Genomic DNA, 24,013 nt, shown 5'->3' with positions numbered 1-24,013 from the left:
CTGTGGGAAGCTAGGGAGTGAACCAGTGGATGAGGCTCTGTCTGTCTGCATCTGTCTCTGTGTGTGTCATTCTATTTTTCAAATAATAATTTTTTAAAAAAATTAAAAGAAAATGAATAAACTGCCGGGCCTGTAGTAACATGGGGAAGAAGGCTCAGACTGTGAGGCCAGAGGAGTTTCCTTTCGAAAGAAAACTATAAAGACTCAGAGGAAATCCAAGTATCTTATTCTGAAAAAATTTCCATTTAGTGAGTAGGAAGGAACATTCATATAAGATATACATAAAGGGAGAGTTGGGAATATAAGCAAGCTAAATCAACAGTTTAGAGGAATGCAATAAAAGAAAATCAAGAACTTAGGCAACATAAGAAGGCAGGATTTTGAACTCCATCTGGAAGGAGTGTTCAGGAAATAAGTCGACCGGTTTGGCTGATGCACAGCACACCGACAGGTAAGACAACTACAAATGAGAACATATGTAACCGCCCCAGAGTTGTTTTGTTTTGTTTTGTTTGTTTATGTCTCCTCTCACTATCTGAGTTCAGAGGCCAGGGGTCACCACAACTTGTTAAGCTATTAGCTAATTATCATGCTAAGAAGGCAGAAAATGTTGATAACAGTTTTGCTATATTTAATCTCAGAGTAGCCTAACACTGATATATACTCTGCATTCAGATTTTTTAAATACCTATATTAAAAATAGCAGAACTTCCTTAAAAGTTAAGAAATAATAATTCATAAGTCAAAACAAGAATTTTTCAGCACTCTCAGAAACCGCCTGATACATTTTTCAAGGGGCCCACGTAGTAGCCTAACAGATTAAACCACCCCCTGCAATGCCAGCATCCCATATGGGCTGCTGATGCGCCCGCCAGGGAAAGGGGCAGGAGACGGCCCACGAGTTTGGGCCCCTGCACCCACGTGGGAGACACAGACGAAGCTTCTGGCTCCTGGTTTTGGCCCGGCCCAGGCCTGGTCATTGTAGCCATCTGGGAAGCAAACCAGAAGATGGAAGATCTGTCAGTCTCTCTAACTCTGCCTTTCAAATAAAACAAAAAACCTTATTAAAAAAATAAATTTTTCAAAAGTAAAAGGTCTCAGAATTGAAAAACATTTTTTTCCTTAAATTTGTAAACAGCTGACATGCTCCAAAGGGACACGAAAGAATGGAAAGTCTGATGAAGTGATAAGCCCTTCCGAAGCAGGTCGACAATCAGTTTTTAAACAGTAATCCCTCTGGGAAACCAAAATTCCTCTTCTAATCCCTCTGAGGGCAATAAAATATTTGAATCAGGAACAAGAACACCCCGCTTCTATGTAAGTTCAAAATGTGAACTTTCGCAGTATCCTCTCCAAGAAACAGCATGCGGAAGCGAGGGCAAGTTCTAGTCTACCAAAAAAAAAAAAAAAAAAAGGCAAGCAGCATTTTGCATTTTGGATTTATAATATATTCCTTTCAGACACATATGCAAAGAGACGTTACTAAAACACTACTGGGGGACGTTAAGGCTTGAGTCAACAGTGATTACTTCACTGGGGCTTATTCCCACGAAATGAAACTACCAGAAGCCCTCGGTATCAATTTACTTGTCGCTAAACCACAGGTGGAAGCTTCCTCTTGGAAAGGCTAACAGGATGGAGCCACAGCCTTGAGTACAACGCGCTGACCATGGAGAGCGCCCTTGGAGCTTCGCACCAGAGGACTCAACCCTACAGGGTTCCCCTCTGGAAGGCAAGGGCACACTGGACAGGAACCTCAGCAGCGGTGCTGAAGCACTTGAATGCATTCTCCGAAAAAGGTGGGAGTTGGAATAGCAGCACATACCAGACAGCAGCCCTCCACAAGCAGACGGAACCCACCCAGACCTCCTAAAAGGTACACAGAACTGCCTCTCCCTGCCAAAAGCTGGGTGCATCTGAACGGGTGACTCCTGAGAAAAGGGAGGGTACACTAACTGGTGACTTCAGTGGGGTACTGTGGTCCTCAATGTAAAACAGGACCAGAGGAAGAAAAGCAACTGGGAAGCGGGTTTTCCATGCTCAAGCTATGCATGCATGTGTCTGTATACACACACACACACACACACAGAGCACATGTACTCCAAAAGCTTAATTTTGCACAAAGAAAAATGAGTCAGTAACGTAATCCAGCACAGGGCTCTTCCAGAAGGGAAATCTAGCTGGAACCGGTCCCTGCTCGTGTACATAATTGACTAGGGTCAGGGAAGATTCCATTCTGTGAAGGCTGAACTTTAAACAGCAAGTCACCCGTGGTGCAACACTCCCTGGCCAGCATGAAGTTACCCCCGAGAATAAAAGGCGCTGGCCGCCTCCGCCAAGACGACAACTTTACAGTGAGCGCCGGGTGCTGCGGACCGTGAACTCCTAGAAAGTTCCATCAGGGCCTCAGAGGAGGAGCTCACCACCTTCGCCATCCCGCACTCAGCTGTCAACCCGCTTCTCCCTGCCCACGGACAGGGCAGGGCAGAGGGAGGAAATTTGTAAAAAAATACAAAGATGGGGCAAAGGGTCAAGCGCAGGCAATGCCTTCCAGGACTGACACAATTCCTGTCTGGGGTTGGGGGAGGGGAAGGAGCGTTCTGGATGCTTCCATTCTTGGCTAGGAAGGCACCTCCGGGTCCTGGCCCATCAAAAGACACACGGACCGTGCTCCGGGGAGGAACGAGTGATACGCCTCTGCCAAGCGACCTCGGCCGGGGGTGGGGGGTGGGGGTGGCTCAGGGGCAGGTCCTTGGCGAGGGGGACAGGGAGGACCGAGCGGATGGAGAAAGGGGGCCCGAGGCAGGTGTGCACCGGCTGAGAGCGAGGGCAGAGAGCGGTGGATGACTAAGGGAGGGGAGGGTGTGGACGGCTGGGGAGAGTTGGGGGGAAGGTGTAGATGGCACGGGGTGGGGGGGGCTGGCGGGAGTGAGGGACGGCCATCACCACCACCACCACCCCCAGCGGCGAAGGTGGCGCGGGGGTGGCCTCGCCGGGCGCCCCCCACCCCCGCTGTGGGCGTGTGCCCGGCGGCGGCGCGCGTGCACCGGCCAGGCCGGCAGGCCGCAGGGCCAGCACTCACCCCACGACTCCCTGGTTGTAGTTCCTCCGCTTCCACGGGGTCCCGCTGTACACGCCCCCGCCGCCGTCGGCCCGGCCGCCCCCCGCGGCCCGCCCGCCGCTGGGCTGCAGCAGGCTGTAGTTGAGTCCGTAGGTGCTGGCCTTGTTGTCGCGCTTCCTCTTGTTGCTGCTGCCCGAGGCCGGGTCGCTGGGCTCGGCGGCCGACGAGGCGGCCGAGGGGTGCGGGGACGCGGCCGCCGCCGAGGGGGACGAGGACGCCGAGGGGCCCGCAGCCGCCCGGCGGGCCCAGGCCGCCGGCTGGTGGTGGTTGTTGTTGTTGTTGGTCGTCTCCAGGGGCAGGAAGTCCCGCTGCTCCGCGGGCAGCGCGTGGCCGCCCAGCAGGCGCTCCCCGGAGCGGTACATGCCGGCCGGGGCCGGGGCCGGGGACGCGCCGCCGGGGCTGCCGGTGCTGCTGCCGCTCCCGCCGGTGGCCGTGCTGCTGCCGCCGCCGCCGCCGCCGCTCGCGCCGCCGCTGCTGTGACAGTGGTGGTTGAAGTAGAGGTTCCTCAGCCCCTGGGTCGTCTCCCAGATCTGCATCCACAGACTGTTGGACGGTCCGAGCTGCTCTGGCTGGAACCAGGCGATCCTCGGATCCATCAAACGGCGGCGGCCGCTGCCCCCGCCCCTCCCGGCCGCCCGCAGGGCCGCCGCCGCCGCCGCCTCAGGCGCACGCCCGGCCTCGGCTGCTGCTGCTGCTGCCGCTGCTGCCGCTGCTGCTGCTCGGGGCCCGCCGCGGGCGGCGCGGTAGCGCAGGGAGCCCGGCCGGCGCCGGCGGCGTCGCTCCCGCCCTCGGGGGCTCCGCGGGCCCTCCCCCCCTCCCTCCGCCCCTCCGCCGAGCCCCTGTCACCCGGGTCCCCGTGCAAATGGCGGCGGTGGCGGCGGCGGCGGCGGCTCCGGAGAAGGGCGAGCGGCGGCGGCGGCGGCAGCAGCGGCGGCGGCGGCGGCGGCAGCGGCGGCGGGACGCGCCTGCTCCGTAGCGTCCTCGCTCCTCCGGCCCCGGGGCGGGGCCTCCGCCGGCTCCGCCCCGCTAGCTCCGCCCCCGCCCCGCCCGCATGCGCTCGCCCCGCCCCGGCCGCGCCGCGCCGCGCCGCGCCGTGCCGGCCGCTAAGCCCGGAGGCCGCGGCGTGCGTCACAGAGGCCGCGGTGCGGCGCGACGGGGCCGCAACCGCCCGGCCCAACCGTCCCCGCGCCGGGGCGCAGGGGGCCGCACGTACCTGGCCGTCCGGGTGCCTCTGACGCGCGCGCCCCGCTGCCCAGCCTCGGCGTCCTGGTCGCTGAGACCGGAGAGGCCGCACTGAGGTGGCCGCCGGCTCCGCAGGGAATAGGTTGTGGGCGGCGCCGCCCCGCCCCTCGTCCCCTCCCCCACCGCGCGGCCTCCGGGACCCCTGGGCTCTGCGGGCTGCTGGGCTCCGGCCCGTAGCCTGAAACACGGTTCTGCTGCGGTGGGGACACACCCCTAGAGGGTCGGACTCGCACCTCCCACCGGAGCATGTGCCCCGGGACCCAGGCTGCGCGCTAGGGTGCGCTGCCGCCCCTGCGCTTCCCGCACCCGCCCCGCCCCGCCGCCCTTGGCCTGGGTGGGAGAGTCGCAGGCCTGGGCGGAGGCGAAACCCGCGCCCACCGGCAGGGCTGCACGCGCGTCTCCGTTCGGGTGGGGCAGGTCACTGGCCCTGCGCGTGTAAGCTGTGGGCTCGGAACCACCCACCCCCCCACACACACACACGCTCACACTGGAAACCCGCCTTACACAGGCACGCACGCCCATACACGCGCAGAGATGCACGGGCACAGAGCCGCCCCCTCCCCGGGCTGAACCCGCGCTTGCTCTGAGGTGCCCAGTCACCCACAAGGGCACAGTCAACGTCAAGAGACCCCAAAAGCTGTCGCAGCCTAAACCAAGGACCACATTGTTAGCATGAAGGGATTTTCCCCAAGGAAGAGATTTTCACATTTTCACATCTAATCGCTGTGGGGGGAAAAAAAAAAAAAGACAAGGAAGGGGGCGTGTAAAATGTTTTAAATCATCAAGAGGGAAAAGGAGGAAAAGGGAGCACATTCCATCCGTGCCCTTTAAGGCTGGGCAAAGTCTCTGACACCTGATTTTGGCCTTCTATTTTGGGAGTTCGATATTCTAGAAAAGTTTTTTTTTTCTTTTCGGCAAATTTTAAAAAACCATTTTATCAAAGAGGGAAACATTGTTCCACCTTTTTTTTTTTCTTACTAAGTGTAACAGGCCATTAGTTTGGAAAACGCAAAAAACTTCAGAGTTTTGGTTCCTTTTACTTTATTGTGTTTGATTTATTAGAAATCAGTATTAAAAGGCTTCTCAGAGTGAAATTCGCTGGATACTTAAAGGTAAATAGCAGGGGAAGTGTGTAGCACTGTTGTTTTTGCCATTTGACAGACAAAACATTATGTAGAAATAGCGGTTCTTTTTACAACTTCAAATTTGTTATGAAAATTGAAATCAGAAAATAAAAACGGGAAGCCCAGTAAAGTAAACATTATCAATCTCCCACCATTCAGAAATATTGACTGTGAAGACTTAACATTCTTACAAAAATCCCTCAATGGACATATACATTCCAAAGTGCAGGTATGTATTTAGTCTTTAAGTATTTCTTTGGATGTCCAAGTACACATTAAATACCACTGAGACAAAAAAAAAAAATGTGTTATTTCTAAGTGTTCATTCCTTCAGACAAGTGTTAGAACTATTAAAGTACTCATATTGGCAAAATGAGCAAGTGAGTTAATATCCATCAAAGTACATACAATGTACTGGATGGGCTGAAAAGCAAGGAATTAGTGTTCTCATTCACCAGCACGGAATGCTGACTGGCTGCTCCGTAAGTCATCCGAGTTCCAAGGCATCCAGCAAATCTTGGTTGAATGTCTGTCATCCATGCAGAACTGAGCTAATTGCTCCAGAGGAGATAAATAATCAACCAGGGCCTTTGGCTGCCTTCCATTAATTTACTGTCGGGTTGGGGAGGCAAAAGAGGTAAATATTTAAACTCAAATCGCAATTCATTCAATTAATTCCACAAATATGTCTTGAGCAATTATTATGTGCTAGATTATGGAGATACAGCAATGAACAATGCTGACAAAGCACCTGCATTCATGGACCTTGTTTTCCAGTGGGTAAGGCAAACGTATAAAATCAGACAGTGGCAAATGCTGTAAAGAAAAAGCAGGCTAAAGGGATAGCGACAGTTTTCTATTTTTAGTTGGGCTAATCATGGAAGGCTGCTCTGAGGAAGTGATATTTGAGAAAGGACTTAGGTGCAGGAGTAGGTCATGGCCATCTAAGGAATGTTCCATTAGACAGAGGGAGTAGCAAGTACAAAGGACCTGAGGCAGGAAAATGCATTGAGTGCAAGATGATAAAGCAATGTGAGTGCTAAATGTGTATCATAGTGGAGAACCATAAAGTGTGCCTTCTGGAAGGTTCTTTAAAATTCATCCAGCCCAAAAGAAAACATTTGGGTATTTCACATACACAAAAATATATTCACGTTCCCCAATACATCTGCAATATTTTATCTCTAATCTATTTTAATGGAAGACTTTTATTTAATAAATATACATTTCAAAGGTACAACTTTTGGATTATAGCAGTTCTTTCCCCCATAACCACCCTCCCACCTGCAAACCATCCCATCTCCTACTCCCTCTCCCATCCCATTCTTCATTAAGATTCATTTTTGGTTATCTTTATATACAAAAGATCAACTCTATACTAAGTAAAGATTTCAACAGTTTGAAAAAACATAATCTATTACTGCATCCAAAGAGATAGACTACACTGATTTCAACAATTTTAATTATCCAATTATCCAACCTTTTCATCTTGCTCTTTAGAACAGCAGAGCAGGCATGGATGTCATCCTTCAAGCCCTTCGGCATTGGATTGAGAGGCTATCACAAACTCAGACTTTCCTCCATAAGTAGGGTCCTAGTCAGTCTCAGCATTCTTGTCTTATTGGGGGGGGGGGTAGAGAGAGGGATGTGGTGTCCGTGTTCTTAATTTGCAAGATTTACTGGAACACCAAGGTTCTACAGAGTAAAAATTATGTGGAGAAAATGTTGCAAGAATCCTGCAAACTTGAAAGTGTATTGATTTATTAACTGGAGAAACAGAAGGGAAATTGCATGTATAAACTACTACATGATAATGCTATTATTAATAATTACCATTATAACTGAATCTTAGGCAGCATGTGGTTATGGTTATATAGTTATGAGTATCTCCAGTGTTTAGGTTATGAAGCATTTGCTCCAGGTCTTAATGAACTTGAACTTGGACCTCATTTACAAAATTTCTCCTTTTTGTACAAAGTACACATCATTATATCATATTATTTTTTTCCTTTATAAATATAGGAGGATTTCAAGCAGGGAAATATTTTCCAATGAGGCTTCAAAATAAAGCACAACATGCAATCTTGTATCTTGTTCAGATCAGTCCAAATTTCTTCTTACGCTTTTAGAAACTAAATCTTTGCTTTCTCCGGTCTTTGGTGTGGTTAGGAATATGTCATGTGATGGTTAATTTTGTGTGTCAAGGTGACTGGGACACAGGGTACTCAGATTAAACATTATTCCTGGGTGTGCCTAGGTAGGCGGCTCTAGATTACATTAGCATTTGAATCAGTGACCAATAAAGCAGGTGGCCCTTCCCAGAGTGATGGACATCACCCAGGATGAACACAGAGTGGAGAAAGGAAGATTTGCTCCCTCCGCCTCACTAGTGGAGCAGGGACATTCGTCTCCCACCCTGACAGCATCGGGCCTCCGGTTCTCAGAACAACCCCACCAGCTGTCCTGGGTCTCCAGACTGCACAGCCAGATCTTTATAATAAACTGTTTCCAGGCCGGCGCCGTGGCTCAATAGGCTAATCCTCCACCTTGCGGCGCCGGCACACCGGGTTCTAGTCCCGGTCAGGGCGCCGGATTCTGTCCCGGTTGCCCCTCTTCCAGGCCAGCTCTCTGCTATGGCCAGGGAGTGCAGTGGAGGATGGCCCAGGTGCTTGGGCCCTGCACCCCATGGGAGACCAGGAAAAGCACCTGGATCCTGGCTCCTGCCATCGGATCAGCGCGGTGCGCCGGCTGCAGCGGCGGCCACTGGAGGGTGAACCAACGGCAAAGGAAGACCTTTCTCTCTCTGTCTCTCTCTCTCACTGTCCACTCTGCCTGTCAAAAAAAATAAATAAATAAAAAATAAACTGTTTCTATTCAAGCGTATGTGCATTCAGTTTTAATTCTGAGCCCTATCTAACCTAATTAACCCTGAGAGTGATTATAGGGGAATAATACTAACACTGTGTTTTCTAAATTTGGCTCCTGAGTTTTGGAAATTGACATTTCTTCTTAAGATTTATTGACTGATTGATTTGAAAGGTAGAGAGAGGAAGAGACAGAGACAGAGAGGGATCATCCATCTGACAGTTCACTCCCTAAATGCCCATAACAGCCAGGGCAAGGCTAGACCAAAGCAAGGAGCCAGGAGCTCCCTGTGGACCTGTGGATGGCAGAAACCCAAGTACTCTGGCCATGATCTGCTGCCTCCTAGGCACACTAGCAGCAGGCTTGATCAGAAGCGGAGTGGGGAGTTGCTACCAGGCACTTCAATATACGATGTAGGCAGTGCAAGTAGAGGCTTAACCCACTGTGCCACAACAGCCACCTGAAAATTGGCTTTTTTATGATCAAGCATAAAGATGCTGATGATTCTATTTATTTATTTTTACAGGCAGAGTGGACAGTGAGAGAGAGAGAGAGAGACAGAGAGAAAGGTCTTCCTTTTGCCGTTGGTTCACCCTCCAATGGCCGCCTTGGCCGGCGCTCTGTGGCCGGCGCACCGCGCTGATCCGATGGCAGGAGCCAGGTACTTATCCTGGTCTCCTATGCGGGTGCAGGGCCCAAGGATTTGGGCCATCCTCCACTGCACTCCCTGGCCACAGCAGAGAGCTGGCCTGGAAGAGGGGCAACTGGGACAGAATCCGGCGCCCTGACCAGGACTAGAACCTGGTGTGCTGGTGCCGCAAAGCAGAGGATTAGCCTAGTGAGCTGTGGCGCTGGCTTGATGATTCTATTTCTAGTGGTAAACAGACCTCTGAGAGCCCATACACTGACCTAGCGAAAGAGATACAAAAAATGTGTGCATTGGATACTCTTAGCTACTTATAAGAAGGAGTGGGGTGAGTGAATGATACTTTCAAACATTTTTGGGAAACTAATTAATACAATGAAGTTGGCTGGTTGCTCCCAACATCATAGGGTACATTCAGGGGTTCCAACTCCCAGCTCAAGGACAGCATACATGGCCCAAGGACCCCGTGTGTGCCCTGAAGGAGATGCTTGTCTCCTGCAGCCACATAGCTGAGCCCGCCCGCAGAAAGCTCCCATTCTTCCCACCTCCGGAGTCTGCTGTTAAAGCAGGGGTGCTGACTGGGAAAGAGTAGGACCCCCTGTGCTGGAATGGAGCTGTGTGAGAAGAACCTGATTAGGGACCTTGAGCCCCCTTATGAGTGTTTATTGATGAAACTTTTTTGCCAGTGGAAGAGGCCTCCTCAGCTCCAGCAAAAGTAGCCTCCTGGGGCCAGCGCTGTTGGAGTAGCAGGTTAAGCCACCACTAGAAGAGCTGGCATCCCATATAGGCACCGTTTTGAGTCTCGGCTGCTCCACTTCCAACCCAGCTCCCTGCTGATGTGCCTGGGAAAACAGTGGAAGATGGTCCAAGTGCTTGGGTCCCTGTACCCATGTGGGGAGACCTGGATGAAACTCCTGGCTCCTTGCTTTGGTCTGCCCAGTGCTGCCATTTGGGAAGTGAACCAGTGGATGGCAGACCTCTCTCTCTGGCTCTGCCTCTCACTCTCTGTAATTCCACCTTTCAAATAAAATAAATAAAATCTTTAAAAAAGAAGGAGAAGAAGAAGAAAAGTAGCCTCCCCAACTCCAGTGGTATCAGTCCCTCTACTGCCTGCCTCAGCTCCATCTCAGATAATTAACTCTGCACTGCCTGCTGCCTATAAAACTAAATGGCCTTCCCTGGGGGAGACAATGGTGATCTCCACTGGCCCCACGCCCACCAGCCCCCTTGCTTCTGGGCCTACAACTAGACTCAAGTCCCAGCAGGACCCAAGGTGAAGAGCAGAGTGTGACTCAGAAGGAGGTGTGTTGCATTCCAAAAGAACTACTTGCATTTTCCAATTAATACAGACAAAAATGTGTGCAGATGGATACTTAAGGAACGGAAAGTTGAATGCAGCAGACTCTGTTGACAGGGGTTCACTAAACAGAGGTTCTACCTTTAATGTTGCAGCTCAGGGAATTAGAAAAGGCCCTGGGGCAGGCATTTAGTGCAGTGGTTACCACACCACCACTCCCCTCCCAATTCCAGCTTCCTGCTAATGTGCACCCGGGGATGCAGCAGGTGGTGGCTCAAGATCTGCCAACCAGACTGAGTTCCTGCCTCCTGGCTTTAATCTGGTCCAACCCTGGCTGGTGTTGGTGTTTGAAAAGCACAGCATTAGTCGGAGAGTTCTCTGTGTGTCTCTTGGATACACAGGACAACACTGTTACACCACACTACCACTGGTGTGAGTGTGGGAGTGAGTGCCAACACCCAACAGCTCTAGAAGGATGTGCAAGAAAGTGTCAGAAGTCTGGGATGAGGGGAGAACTAAATAATGAAAAGTGCACGCACATGGGGGCTTTCACTTTATATCCCCTGCGCTGTTTGCATCGCTGCCACCCCCACACACCAAAGCTAAAGAGCCCCCACCACTGCCAATACTGAACTTTCCCAAGGAAAATCCTGTCTTCAGCATGGGTTCCTTTACTCAGTCCTCTTCCGGGCAACATCCAAGGCAAATCCACCCGATTCCCTCTCCAGGGTGTTCCCTGGCGAGCGCATCTTCAGCCAGAGAATAGCTACAGACAATTAGACGCGGTTTGAACTACCTGCACATCATGCTCTGACTGCCTCACAAAGACACAGAACGGCAAATTTTGTTTCCAGACATGTGTAAAGCCAAGCCGCCAGGGCCTCTTCAAAGGTAAAATGCAAAACAAAGGATGCCAAGCTTTTGTTGCGTAACCAGCCTAACAGACATTTCATTGGAGAAGAATCTGAGTAACACAAGGTCTGGAGTTACCCTAGAGTTTTGGGATGGTCTCATAGTAAGCTTTGAAAAATGTGGCCAAAACTCCTTAGGGCAGGAAGAGGAAGTTCCCTATTTGTTTGCCTCATTATTCAGCTGAGAGTTTACAGGCTGCGGACACCGGTGAAGCATCCATTATACAGCAAGAAAAACTGAGTCAGAGTGCAGCACAGGGCCCCGGGAGGCCACACAACCTGTGCCACACACAGAAGCTGCCGTTTGTCACAAGCAACCCTGTCACATCACGCTGGGGGAACAGTTTCAGATTTGTAGTCCCTGATCTGTTTTCTTTTTATTTGCTTTTTTTTTTTTAAGATTTATTTATTTGAAAGGCAGAGTTACACAGAGAGAGAGAAGAGGCAGAGAGAGAGTCTTCCATCCGCTGGTTCACTCCCCAGTTTGCTGCATCGGCCAGAGCTGCGCTGATTTGAAGCCAGGAGCCAGGAGCTTCTTCCGGGTCTCCCACGCAGGTGCAGGGGCCCAAGGTCTTGGGCCATCTTCTACTGCTTTCCCAGGGCATAGCAGAGAGCTGGCTAGGAAGTGGAGCAGCCCGCACTCGAACCGGCGCCCATATGGGATGCCAGTGCTGCAGGTGGCAGCCTTACCCACTATGCCACAGCGCCAGTCCCCCTGATCTGTCTTGAAACTGGTCCATGTAACTGACTGAAGATACAATGAAAGTCACTTCTCTTGGGGCTACTTGAGATTGTGCAGTGAAGTGCGATGTTCTTGAGACCACATCGCGTCTACCCTGTAATTAGCGAGAGACTTTGAGCATGACAATTCAAGCCTTTTGACCTCACTCAACGTTCTAAAGCTGGACCTGCAAAACAGTGTAATTACCACTCAGTGATTAGTCAATGTCCAGTAATTGATGGCTAAGAGGTCAGCTTTAGCTTCTTCACTGGTACCTGTGCGCACACATGCGTTATTTGTCTAAGACATTACAGTGTCTCACAGGTGACACTATAATGACACCTGTTGGGCTGTTCTAGGCCTTCAAGCTACACATCCACTTATGTGGCCCCAAGGTCAGGACTTTGAGTCCTAAGAAGATGGAATCTGTGATCAATCACTTGGTCAAAACTAAATCCTGGCCGGCACCGTGGCTCACTAGGCTAATCCTCCGCCTGCGGTGTCATCACCCCGGGTTCTAGTCCTGGTCGGGGTGCCAGATTTTGTCCCAGTCACTCCTCTTCCTGTCCAGCTTTCTGCTGTGGCCCAGGAAGGCAGTGGAGGATGGCCCAAGTGCTTGGGCCCTGCACCCCATGGTTGACCAGGAGAAGCACCTGGCTCCTGGCTTCGGATCAGCGTGGTGCGCCGGCCGTAGCAGCCATTGGAGGGTGAACCAATGGAAAAGGAACACCTTTCTCTCTGTCTCTCTCTCTCACTGTCCACTCTGCCTGTCAAAACAACAACAACAACAACTAAATCCTATCCAAAGAACATCTGGATACTTGACCGCAGATCTGGTTTGACCATTTGTTCATTTTAGGAGCATTTCTCTCTATGGTCCAAAGAGGCATTAAGTCATGGGCCTTATTCACGATCCTGTGGTTCCTGGCTGTGGGGGTCTATTTCCAGTCAATCTGTCACTGTAGCCAAATCATTTTTCTTTTTCTTTTTCTTTTTTTTTATTTGACAGGTAGAGTTATAGACAATGAGAGAGAGAGACAGAGAGAAAGGTCTTCCTTCCGTTGGTTCACCCCTTAATGGCCGCCACAGCCAGCGCTACACCGATCCGAAGCCAGGAGCCAGGTACTTCCTCCTGGTCTCCCATGCGGGTGCAGGGCCCAAGCACTTGGGCCATCCTCCACTGCCTTCCCGGGCCACAGCAGAGAGCTGGACTGGAAGAGGAGCAACCGGGACTAGAACCCAGTGCCCATATGGTATGCTGGCGCCCATATGGGATGCCAGCACTGCAGGTGGAGGATTAACCAAGTGATCCATGGTGCCAGCCCCCCAAATCCTTTTTCAATTGACTGCCATGCAAGCTCCTGGAAGACAGCCATGGGAGGGTGCAAGGCTGAAATGGGGGTGGGAAGCCCCCGGTACAGGGTCCTGGTCACACATTCTCACACTGCCAGGTGATGAGAAGGAGGAAAGTCACCTGATCAGGAAGAATCTCGCTCAGCATAAGGCAAAGAACAAGTGTTGCACAGCCTTGCACTCTTACTTCTAACAGTGCTGGGGACACCTGTCATTAATGCTTCCAGAGTTAACGTCCATTTCACACTGTCATCAGGTGAATGAGATTTGTTTCCAGTGGAAGCTTGGGTTTATTGATGGTATTAGATGACCTATGGCTCATTTTCCCAAATGACTCAGAATTAAGAATCTTGCCTCCGAATATGATAGACCCCCAAATAATGTTTTCTTTCTTTCTTTCTTTCTTTCTTTCTTTCTTTCTTTCTTTCTTTCTTTCTTTCTTTCTTTCTTTCTTTCTTTCTTTTTTCTTTTCTTTTCTTTCTTTCTTTCTTTTTCTTTCTTTCCCTTTCTTTCTTTCTTTCTTTTTAGATCAGAGGGAATCATTTTATTCAAGGGAAGTAAATAAAATAATGTTTGTTTTTAAATAGAACACTTTTATTTAATAAATATAAACTTGATAAGTATAACTTTTGGATTATAGCAGTTCTTTGTTTTATTTCTTTTATAGTCATTTCAACCCATGAAATACAAAAGAAGTAAAAAGAAGTGGAAAGCGAATCAAACTTTCTTGAAACGTCCCTGTGGACTTGGGCACAGTTCTCATGTAATGCCACACGGCTGGCTGACCGGGGAGAAGAATGATAAAGGATTTGTTCACTCTGGCGCCGGCGCTGTAGCGCAGAGGGTGAAGCCACTGCCTGGGACACCTGTATTCCATCTCGGGGTGCGGTTGAGTCCTAGCTACCCCATTTCCCATCCAGCTTTCTGCTAATGCATCTTGGGAGGCAGCAGGTGTTGGTTCAAGTACTTGGGCCCCTGACAGCCATGTGGGAGACCCAGATGGAGTTCTGACGCCTGACTTCAGCATGGCTTAGCCCTGGCTGTTGTAGGCGCTTGGGGAGTGAACCAGTGGATGGAAGCGCTCTCTCTCTCCTTCTCCCTCTTTCTTTCTTTTTATTTTTTATTTATTTATTTTTTGACAGGCAGAGTTAGACAGTGAGAGAGGGACAAAGAGAAAGGTCTTCCTTTTCTGTTGGTTCACTCCCCAATTGACTGCTACGGCTGGCACGCTGAGCTGATCCATCTCTCTCTCTTTCCCACTCTCTATCTCTCTCTGTGTCACTCTGCCTTTCAAGTAGATAAAGCTAAGTAAGTAAATAAATACAGTTTTTAAAAGTTCCTGTGTCCTGGCTGGCACCGCGGCTCAATAGGCTAATCTTCTGCCTTGCGGCACCGCCACCCAGGGTTCTAGTCCCGGTTGGGGTGCCGGATTCTGTCCCGGTTGCCCCTCTTCCAGGCCAGCTCTCTGCTGTGGCCAGGGAGTGCAGTGGAGGATGGCCCAAGTGCTTGGACCCTGCACCCCATGGGAGACCAGGAGAAGCACCTGGCTCCTGCCTTCGGATCAGCGCGGTGCGCCAGCCACAGCGGCCATTGGAGGGTGAACCAACGGCAAAGGAAGAGCTTTCTCTCTATTTCTCTCTCTCTCTCTCACTGTCCACTCTGCCTGTCAAAAAAAAAAAAAAAAAAAAAAAAAAAGTTCCTGTGTCCTATAAAAAGTCCACTCACTAAATGTCACTCAAATATGTGGGAAAAGTTCAACTTCAAGGTTACGTTAACATTAGATCCCTTTTTTGTGTCTGTGGCCACACCCGGTGTGGGGAGGCAGAGAGTGAGGCAAGTCGTGCTGACCCAGGGGAATGCATAAACTGGAGCAAAAGCTAGGTGGGGTAGGTGGGGTAGTTCTGGTCCCAGAACTGAAAATGTGGATGTCCTTTGACCCAGTGTGTATCAATCTGCTCAGACTGCCACGGCAGAATACCCGGCCCAGGTGCCTTAACCAACAGAAAGTTCTGGAGGCCTCACCAGAAAGCAACCCCGCCCGCACCATGAGGCCCCGTTTCCCAACGTGTAGATGGTAACCTTTGCACTGTGTCCTCACATGGCCTCTGCTCCATTGCACATGCAGTGAGAAATCTGGTGCAGTACCTTTGTGTTTGTTTGTTTTTTTTTTTTTTTGTCCTAATTTTAAAGAGAGGGGACAGACCGAGATCTCCCATCCACTGGTTCATTCTCCAAATGCCTGCAATGGCCAGAACAGGGCCAAGCAGAGCTGGAAGCCAGAAACTCAATCCAGGTCACCCACCTGGGCTTCAGGGACCAAACAACTGGAGCTGTCACCTGCTGCCTCCCCGGGTGTGCAATAGCAGGAAGCTGGAATCCGGAGAGGAGCTGGCACTTGAACCCAGGCTCTCCAATATGGGTTGAAAAATGTCCCAAGTTGGCCAGTGCCATGGCTCACTAGGCTAATCCTCCACCTTGCGGCACCAGCACACCAGGTTCTAGTCCCGGTCGGGGCGCCGGATTCTGTCCCGGTTGCCCTTCTTCCAGGCCAGCTCTCTGCTGTGGCCAGGGAGTACAGTGGAGGATGGCCCAAATGCTTGGGCCCTGCACCCCGTGGGAGACCAGGAGAAGCACCTGGCTCCTGCCATCGGATCAGCGCCGTGCGCAGGTCGCAGCGCGCCAGCCGCGGCGGCCATTGGAGGGTGAACCAACGGCAAAAAAGGAAGACCTTTCTCTCTGTCTCTCTCTCACTGTCCACTCTGCCTGTCAAAAAAAATAATAATAATAAAATAAATACATCATTAGATGGAAAGAACAACATGTAGGGAAACATCTCTACCTCGATCCAATGTATGGAGTAAGAGCAGTAAAGTTTAGCAGCTGGTGTTTTCTGGAAGGATTTACAAGGCACCATGGGCACTTGGCACCTCTGGGGAGCAACCCTACAAGATGAGGAGGAAGAAGTTGATCCTTTATACTACCTGTACTGCATATACTTTGCCTGCCCTCACTGCTGTGTGTCAGTATTATTTTTACAATAATACTAATGAAATTAGTTTTCAGAAAGTAAAAGAATCAGGCAGCCAGCATGGTGGTGCAGCAGGTTAAGCTGCCGCCTGCAGCGCCAGGATCCCATATTGGGGTGCAGGTTTGAATTCTAGCTGTTATGCTTCTGATCCAGCTCCCTGCTAATGTGCTTGGGAAAGCAGCAGCAGATGGTCCATGCATTTGGGCCCCTGCCACCCATATGGGAGATCCAGATGGAGTCTCTGGTTTCCTGGCTCTGGGCTGGCCCAGCCCTGGCTGTTGTGACCATTTGGTTGAGTGAGCCAGCAGATGGAAGGTCTCTCTTTCTTTGTTTCTTCATCTTTCTTTGTCACTGTGCTTTTCAGAAAATAACAAATATATAATGAGTCTTAGAGAAAAAAAAAAATCAGTGCATGCCTGGGACTATTTTCTGCCCCATACCTGACAAAGTTTAGCAGCTGTGTAGACATGAACAGTACAAGTTTGTGCACTGGGGCAGGTGCCATGACGTAGTGGGTAAGGCCACCACCTGCAAAGCCAGCATCCCATATTGGTGCTGGTTTGAGCCCCAGCTGCTCTGCTTCCAATCCAGCTCTCTGCTAATGCACCTGGGAAAGCAGCAGAAAATGGGCCAAATATTTGAGGCCCTGTTCCACATGGGAGACTTGGAAGAAGCTCCTGGCTCCTGGCTTCAACCTGGCCCAGCCCCGGCCATTGCAGCCATTTGGGTGTGAACCAGCAGATGAAAGATTCTCTCTTTTTCTGCCTCTCTGTAACTCTGACTTTCAAATAGATAAATAAATCCTTAAAAAAAAAAAGAAGAAGAAGAAGTTTGTGTACTAGGTCAGTGTCCAGCTGAAGCTATCCTCTTTAGGACATTTGTATTTTAATGTTTATTTGTTCATTTTTATTTATCTGAAAAACATAGCAGCAGAAAGAGAGAGTGATCCTCTGTCTGTTGGCTTGCTCCCCAAATGCCTGCAACAGTCAGGACTGAGCCAGGCTGAACTCCATCTGGGTCTCCCACGTGGGTAGCAGGGACCCGAGTACTTGGGCCATCATTTGCTACCTCCCAGGCGTATTAGCAAGAAGTTGAATCTGCAGTGGAGTAGTAGGAATTTGAACCAGTACTCCAACAGGGAATGAAGGCATCCCAAGCAGCAACTTAACCGCCTGAGCCACAACGTCCACCCCCTTCACTCCTGTTTATGGCTAAAAAATATTTCATGAATGTACGATGTTTTGTTTATCCAGTCACCCATGAATGGACCTGTGGGTTGTTTCTGCCTTTGGCTATTGTGAGTAGTGCTGGTGTTGCGAACACAGTGTACTGGTTTTTATTTTTTTTAAACACTTGTTTTCAGTTCTTTTGTGTACATATCAGGGAGTGGGAGTGGAATTTCTGGGTGATATGGTAATTCTATGTTTAATTTTTGGGGGATTGACTATTACTTTTCATTGTGTTTTAAATATCTAATACATGCCCTGAATGAGATTGTATGGGACAGGACTTTAAAAGGTCTTTTAGTACAATATGTCATTGATAAGGGATATTATTTGTCTTAATTAAAGCAGTAATCTGAGTTCCACAATGTGATTTGCCTTGAGGCAATTACATGTCTTGTATAAAACGGACACTCCAATGTTCTTGCTGCTGAATGAAACAGAGACAGTGGATCTTAAAAGGATATACATGTTCTCTCTCCCCCACCCCACTTTTAAGATTTATTTATTTATTTGAAAGGCAGAGTTATAGAGAGGCAGAGGCAGAGGCAGAGGCAGAGAGAATCTTCCATCTACTGGTTCACTCCCCAGATGGATGCAACAGCCGAAGCTGGGCCGATCCGAAGCCAAGAGCCAGGAGCTTCTTCCAGGTCTCCCAGGTGCCTGCAGGGGCCCAAGCACTTGGGCCATCCCCCACTGCTTTCCCAGTCGCATTAGCAGGGAGCTAGATTGGAAGTGGAGCTGCAGGGACTCAACTTGCGATACTGATGCCACAGGCTGGGGCTTTAAACTGCTGAACCACAGCACCGGCCCCTACATATTCTCTTGATAGCACTAATATCCTTATACATGACACAATACCAAAAAAAAATCTATTATCCTAATTTTAGAGATATTAGTTTGTTTACTCAAAAAATAACTATTGACCTTTCCACATCCATTAGGATGTCTGTTATCAGAAAATAGAATGTGTTGGCAAGGGTGTGGAGAAACTGGAAGTCTTGCATATGGTCTATGGAGATGAAGATGGCGTACCTACTTGGACAATAGTACAGCATGCAGCTTGATTCACAAGAGCTAAGATAGGGAATCAACCCAGAGGTCCATCAGCTGTTGACTGGATAAAGAAATTACAGTATATACATACTATGGAGTACTACTCAGCTATAAAAAATGAAATCCTGTCTTCTGCAACAAAATGGATCAATTGGAATCCATTATACTTAGTGAACTAAGACAGTCCCCAAAAGACAGATACCATATGTTTTCCCTGATCTGAGGTAACCAATAGAGTACCTAAAAGATAATCTGTAAAAGCGAAATGGACACTTTGAAATGTGATGATTATTTATAGCCCTTGTCTCTTCTGTTGAGGAACAGTGTTTTTTTTTTTTTCCATAGTATTTGTTGAACTCTTTTACTCAGTGTAGGGTTAACTGTAATAAACTGAAAATAGATCTGTAAAAATTAAGAATGGGAATAGGAGAGGGAGGAGGAAGAAGGGTTTGAGTGTGGAGGGAGGGAGGGTAGGGTAGGAAGTATCACTACATTCCTAAATTGTATATATGAAATGCAGAAGCCTGTATAACTTAAATAACATTTTAAAAAATAGAAAAAGAAATTAGATTTTATATCTTTTTTTTTATTTTTTTTTATTTTTGATAGGCAGAGTGGACAGTGAGAGAGAGAGACAGAGAGAGAAAGGTCTTCCTTTGCCGTTGGTTCACCCTCCAATGGCCGCCGCTGCAGCCGGCGCACCGCACTGATCCGATGGCAGGAGCCAGGATCCAGGTGCTTTTCCTGGTCTCCCATGGGGTGCAGGGCCCAAGCACCTGGGCCATCCTCCACTGCACTCCCTGGCCATAGCAGAGAGCTGGCCTGGAAGAGGGGCAACCGGGACAGAATCCGGCGCCCCGACCGGGACTAGAACCCAGTGTGCCGGTGCCGCAAGGTGGAGGATTAGCCTATTGAGCCACGGCGCCGGCCCAGATTTTATATCTTTTATCTAGCTTTTTTTTATTTTTTTTGACAGGCAGAGTGGACAGTGAGAGAGACAGAGAGAAAGGTCTTCCTTTGCCGTTGGTTCACCCTCCAATGGCTGCCGCGGCTGGCGCACCGCGCTGATCCGATGGCAGGAGCCAGGTACTTATCCTGGTCTCTCATGGGGTGCAGGGCGCAAGCACTTGGGCCATCCTCCACTGCACTCCCAGGCCACAGCAGAGAGCTGGCCTGGAAGAGAGGCAACCGGGGAATTAAAGCATTTTTCTGAAATAAGTCAGTTAACTCTATCAATGAAAGGCCATGATTATTATCTATCACTAAATGTTGAAAAGTGAAAACAAACAAAAAAAAGAAAATAGCTCAGCAGATACTCAGAAAATTAAAAATATAACTGGCGTATGACTCTGAAACTCCCCTTGTGAAGAGACACCCAAAGCGACTGAAAGCGTGGACTCAGGCAGACACACTTGCACACCACACTCTTTGCAGCATGAGTTCCAATAGCCACGATGTGCGCCCAACCTAGGTTCTCATGTGCAGATGAAAGGATCAACAAGATGTGGTATATATATATATATGTGTGTGTGTGTGTGTGTGTGTGCGCACACACACATATAGATCAATCAGACATATATGTTTCATATATATATGCATCAGATATATATTTCATATAAATATATATGTAAAATGGAATATTATTTAGCCTTAAAAGGGCAGGGACCTCTGATGCATGCTATGTCATGGATGAAACGTAAGAACACACAGCTAAGAAAAGTCAGCCAGTCACAAACTGGCAAATATATGATTTCATTTATATGAGGTGCCTAAATAGTCAAATCCATAGACACGCAAAATAGAATGATGGCTGTTGGAGGCTGGAGGGGCTTCATGTTTAGTGGGTAAGCTGAATTTTGGTTGGGGAAGTTGAGAAAGTTCTGGAGAGGCTTGGAGATGGTGATGACTGACACGAAGTGGTCAATAGGCATTTTACAAAATAAATGACAGCCTTGATGTCTCTGAACTGTTCCCTGAAAAAGGGATAAAGTGGCAAGTTCTGTGTTACATATCTGTTACCACAGAAAAGAAGCACCCATACACACATATATGGAGATACATATATATATATATATATAAAACTATTCAGCGTCTAAGGAGACTGGAGAGCACGCACACAGCACCGGTGAAACAGTCCTTGCCTTCAGAGAACTTACTGTCTAGTAGGGAACATGGGCAATACAGAGGAATTTAACACCCCTCCCCTCCACATGAACATGGGAAGTCTTCAGGAAGGTCATGGAAAATACATAGCATGAAAAAAAGCTATGCATGGATTTAAGAATTTTTGCACCAAAATTAATTTTTTCCTTTAAGATTTATTTTAGCTGGCGCGCAGCTCACTAGGCTAATCCTCCACCTGCAGTGCTGGCACCCCGGGTTCTAGTTCCGGTTGGGGCACTGGATTCTGTCCTGGTTGCTCCTCTTCCAGTCCAGCTCTCTGCTGTGGCCTGGGAGTGCAGTGGAGGATGGCCCAGGTCCTTGGGCCCTGCACCCCATGGGAGACCAGGAGGAAGCACCTGGCTCCTGGCTTTGGATCGGTACAGCGCGCCGGCCGTAGCAGCCATTTGGGGAGTGAACCAACGGAAGGAAGACCTTTCTCTGTCTCTCTCTCTCTCTCTCTGTCTAACTCTGCCTGTCAAAAAAAAAAAAAGATTTATTTTAACTTGAAAGGCAAAGTGACACAGAGAGAGGGAGAGAGCAAGAGAGAATATGATCTTCCATCCACTGGTTCATTCCCCAAATGGCCACAATGACTGGGACTGGGCCAGGCCAAAGCCAGGAGCAAGGAACTCCAATCAGGTCTCCCATGAGGGTGGCAGGGGGCCAAGCACTTGGGCCATTGTCTGTGCTTTCCCAGGTACATTAGCAGGGGACTGGATCAGAAGCGGAGCAGTTGGGACTTGAACCTGGAACTCTGATATAGGATGCCGGTATTGTAGGTGGTAGCTTAATCTACTATGCTGTGATGCTGACCCTTTAACTTAAAAAAAAATTTTTTTTTGTTTCCATTTTGTTTGGAAGGCAGAGAGAGTTGTTGTGGCCCAGCTGGTTAAACAACTTGAGACACCAGCATCCCATATGGTGCCAGTTTGAGTCCTGGCTGCTCTGCTTGCCTTCCAGCTCTCTGTTAATACACCTAGGAAAGCAGCCGCAGATGGCCCAAGTACTTGTCCCCTAACACCCGACTGGGAGACCTGAATGTGTTCCTGCCTCCTGGCTTCGTTGGCCTGGCCCAGTCCTGGCTATTTCGACCATTTGTGAAATTAAGCAGATGGAAAATTCTTCCTTCCTTCCTTCCTTCCTTCCTTCCTTCCTTCCTTCCTTCCTTCCTTCCTTCCTTCCTTCCTTCCTTCTTTCTTTCTTTCTTTCTTTCTTTCTTTCTTTCTTTCTTTTTAAGGCAGAGGCAAAGAGACACAAAGACAGAAAGAGAGATCTTCCACACTCTGATTCATTCCCGAGATTCCTGCAACAAATGGCTGCAGTGACCAGCACTGGCCAGGTCTCCCACGCGGATGGCAGGAACCCAAGGATGTGGGCCATCTTCTGCTGCCTTCCCAGGCGCATTAGCAGGCAGCTGGATCAGAGCGGAGAGGCCGGGACTCAGACCGGCAGTCAGCCCACTACAAGATGTGCCTGTCCCAGTCGGCAGCTTGACCCACCGCCCCACGATGCCCGCCCTACAGTGCTCCTCCCCCTTTTCTGCAAGCCTCTGGAAGGCATGAGGAAGCAGTGAGTTCCTCACCCTCCAGCACCAGCGAGGTGAGTGCCAAGCGAGGTGCGGTGCCCAGCCCCTTTAAAGTTGTGGGAAAAATCTAGAACACAGGGGCCCCAGGTTTTCAGGCCTTCGATTCTTATTTTTCTTTCCAAACATTAAGAGATAAATCTGGGTTAACTACGGAACTAAAAATTTAATGTTCTGGGGCCAGGGCTGTGGTGTAGCAGGTGAAGCTGCCGTCTACAGTGCCAACATCCCACATGGGTGCCAGTTCAGGTCCTGGCTGCTCCACTGCCGATCCAGCTCCTGCTAATGCACCTGGGAAAGCAAAGGAAGATGACCCAAGTGCTTGTGCCCCTGCACCCATGTGGGAGACCCAGAAGAGGCTCCTGGCTCCTGGCTTCGCATCAGCCCAGCTCTGGCTGTTGCAGCCATTTGGGGAGTGAACCAACGGATGGAAGATTTTCTCTCTCTCTGTAACTCTGCTTTCCAAATAAATAAATACATTTTAAAATAAAAAAGTGATAACTAGTGCTAAAGGCAGCAATAGAGCGGGGGAAAGGGGGTATATTGTGTACCTGCTGTCTGAGGTGAGGGCCATGGGGAGTCTCTTTGGTAAAGGGACATTATAATACATATTTATATGTAGATATTTTTCCTTTAGTAATTCAAGTTCTAGGGTCCCATGCCTGGCCAACCAAGTACCAGAACCTTCACTGAAGGTCTGTAGCAGCCAGAGAGAAAATGACCTAGAGACCCATTTATGCAAAGAACACAACATTTGTAAAGCATTTACTGTGCATGAGTTCCTGTTCTGCAGTTCACAAACATTAAGTCATTTATCTTCCAGCAAACTTTTTTTTAAAGATTTATTTATTTAGTTGAAAGGCAGAGTTATGCAGAGGCAGAGAGAAAGAGAATCTTCCATCCACTGGTTCACTCCCCAGATGACCGCAACAGCCAGAGCTGCACTGATCTGAAGCCAGGAGCCAGGAGCTTCCTCCAGGTCTCCCACTCAGGTGCAGGGGCTCAAGGACTTGGGCCATCTTCTGCTGCTTTCCCAGGCCATAGCAGAGAGCTGGATTGGAAGTGGAGCAGCCCACACTCGAACCGGGAACCAAGTGGGATGCCGGCACTGCAGGCAGCAGCTTTACCCACTATACCACAGCACCAGCCCCACTTTAATTATCTATGTTAAATAAACTCAGGAAACCGATTCTTACAAATAAGAGTAAGAAAGCTGTTTTTCCTGGTTTCACTTTTACTAAATGGAAGTAACTGAAGACAGTAGCTCCTTAATTCAAAAAGAATTTGATCTTTTCATGCACAAGGATACATTGCTGAAAATGTTAAAACTTCAGGGCACCTGTTTTCTCACAATTAGGATTCCTACATGAGACTGAGGAGGATAAAAATACATTTAAGTAAATGCTGAAAACTATTTGCTGATAATCTCTTACTCTGCATAGGAAAAAGTGACTTAATTCTGTTCATTTAAAAAAAAAGCTCAATTAAGTAGACCAAAATAGTTCCAATGAAAGACATAAATTTCTTTTATGGGGCAATATTTGAGAATCTACTACTATATTAAGACATCTTTTTGGTTAGATTGTTTAAATAATACATATTTTCAACTCAAAGAAGGGACAAGATAAAAAGAGTGTTAACTAAGGCCTTGAAACTCCATGCTTTTTATTTTTTTTTATTT

The 24,013-nt window shown here is 49.0% G+C and overlaps 2 protein-coding genes across 8 annotated transcripts in view; both read right to left on the bottom strand.

Moving 5' to 3' along the window:
* TENT4B (terminal nucleotidyltransferase 4B) overlaps positions 1-4,474 on the bottom strand; it is a 91,044-nt gene extending 86,570 nt beyond the window's left edge. For 3 of the 7 annotated variants that reach the window (XR_007914690.2, XM_051833893.2, XM_051833891.2), the window contains exon 1: positions 3,083-3,921. Coding sequence is in view for 6 of the 7 variants with exons in the window: in XM_051833893.2 (XP_051689853.1) it covers positions 3,083-3,717 (635 nt within the window). In the remaining variant the exon portion in view is untranslated. Of the gene's footprint in view, positions 1-3,082; positions 3,926-4,334 lie in introns of those variants that run through there. The other 4 variants (XM_051833892.2, XM_051833895.2, XM_051833894.2 and 1 more) reach the window with 4 other exon arrangements.
* Positions 4,475-5,399: 925 nt separating this feature from the next.
* The window catches only part of HEATR3 (HEAT repeat containing 3), an 86,943-nt gene continuing 68,329 nt past the window's right edge, over positions 5,400-24,013 (bottom strand). Inside the window, exon 15 of the mRNA XM_051833897.2 lies at positions 5,400-6,099. Within this exon, the coding sequence (XP_051689857.2) occupies positions 6,097-6,099 (3 nt within the window). The 3' untranslated portion in view covers positions 5,400-6,096. The remainder of the gene's footprint in view (positions 6,100-24,013) is intronic.

The sequence above is a fragment of the Oryctolagus cuniculus genome, chromosome 18 (genome assembly GCF_964237555.1).
Source record: "Oryctolagus cuniculus chromosome 18, mOryCun1.1, whole genome shotgun sequence".
NCBI lineage: Eukaryota > Metazoa > Chordata > Mammalia > Lagomorpha > Leporidae > Oryctolagus > Oryctolagus cuniculus.
The sequence above is the reverse complement of the archived record's forward strand: the minus strand, read 5'-3'. Positions and strand labels throughout refer to the sequence as shown.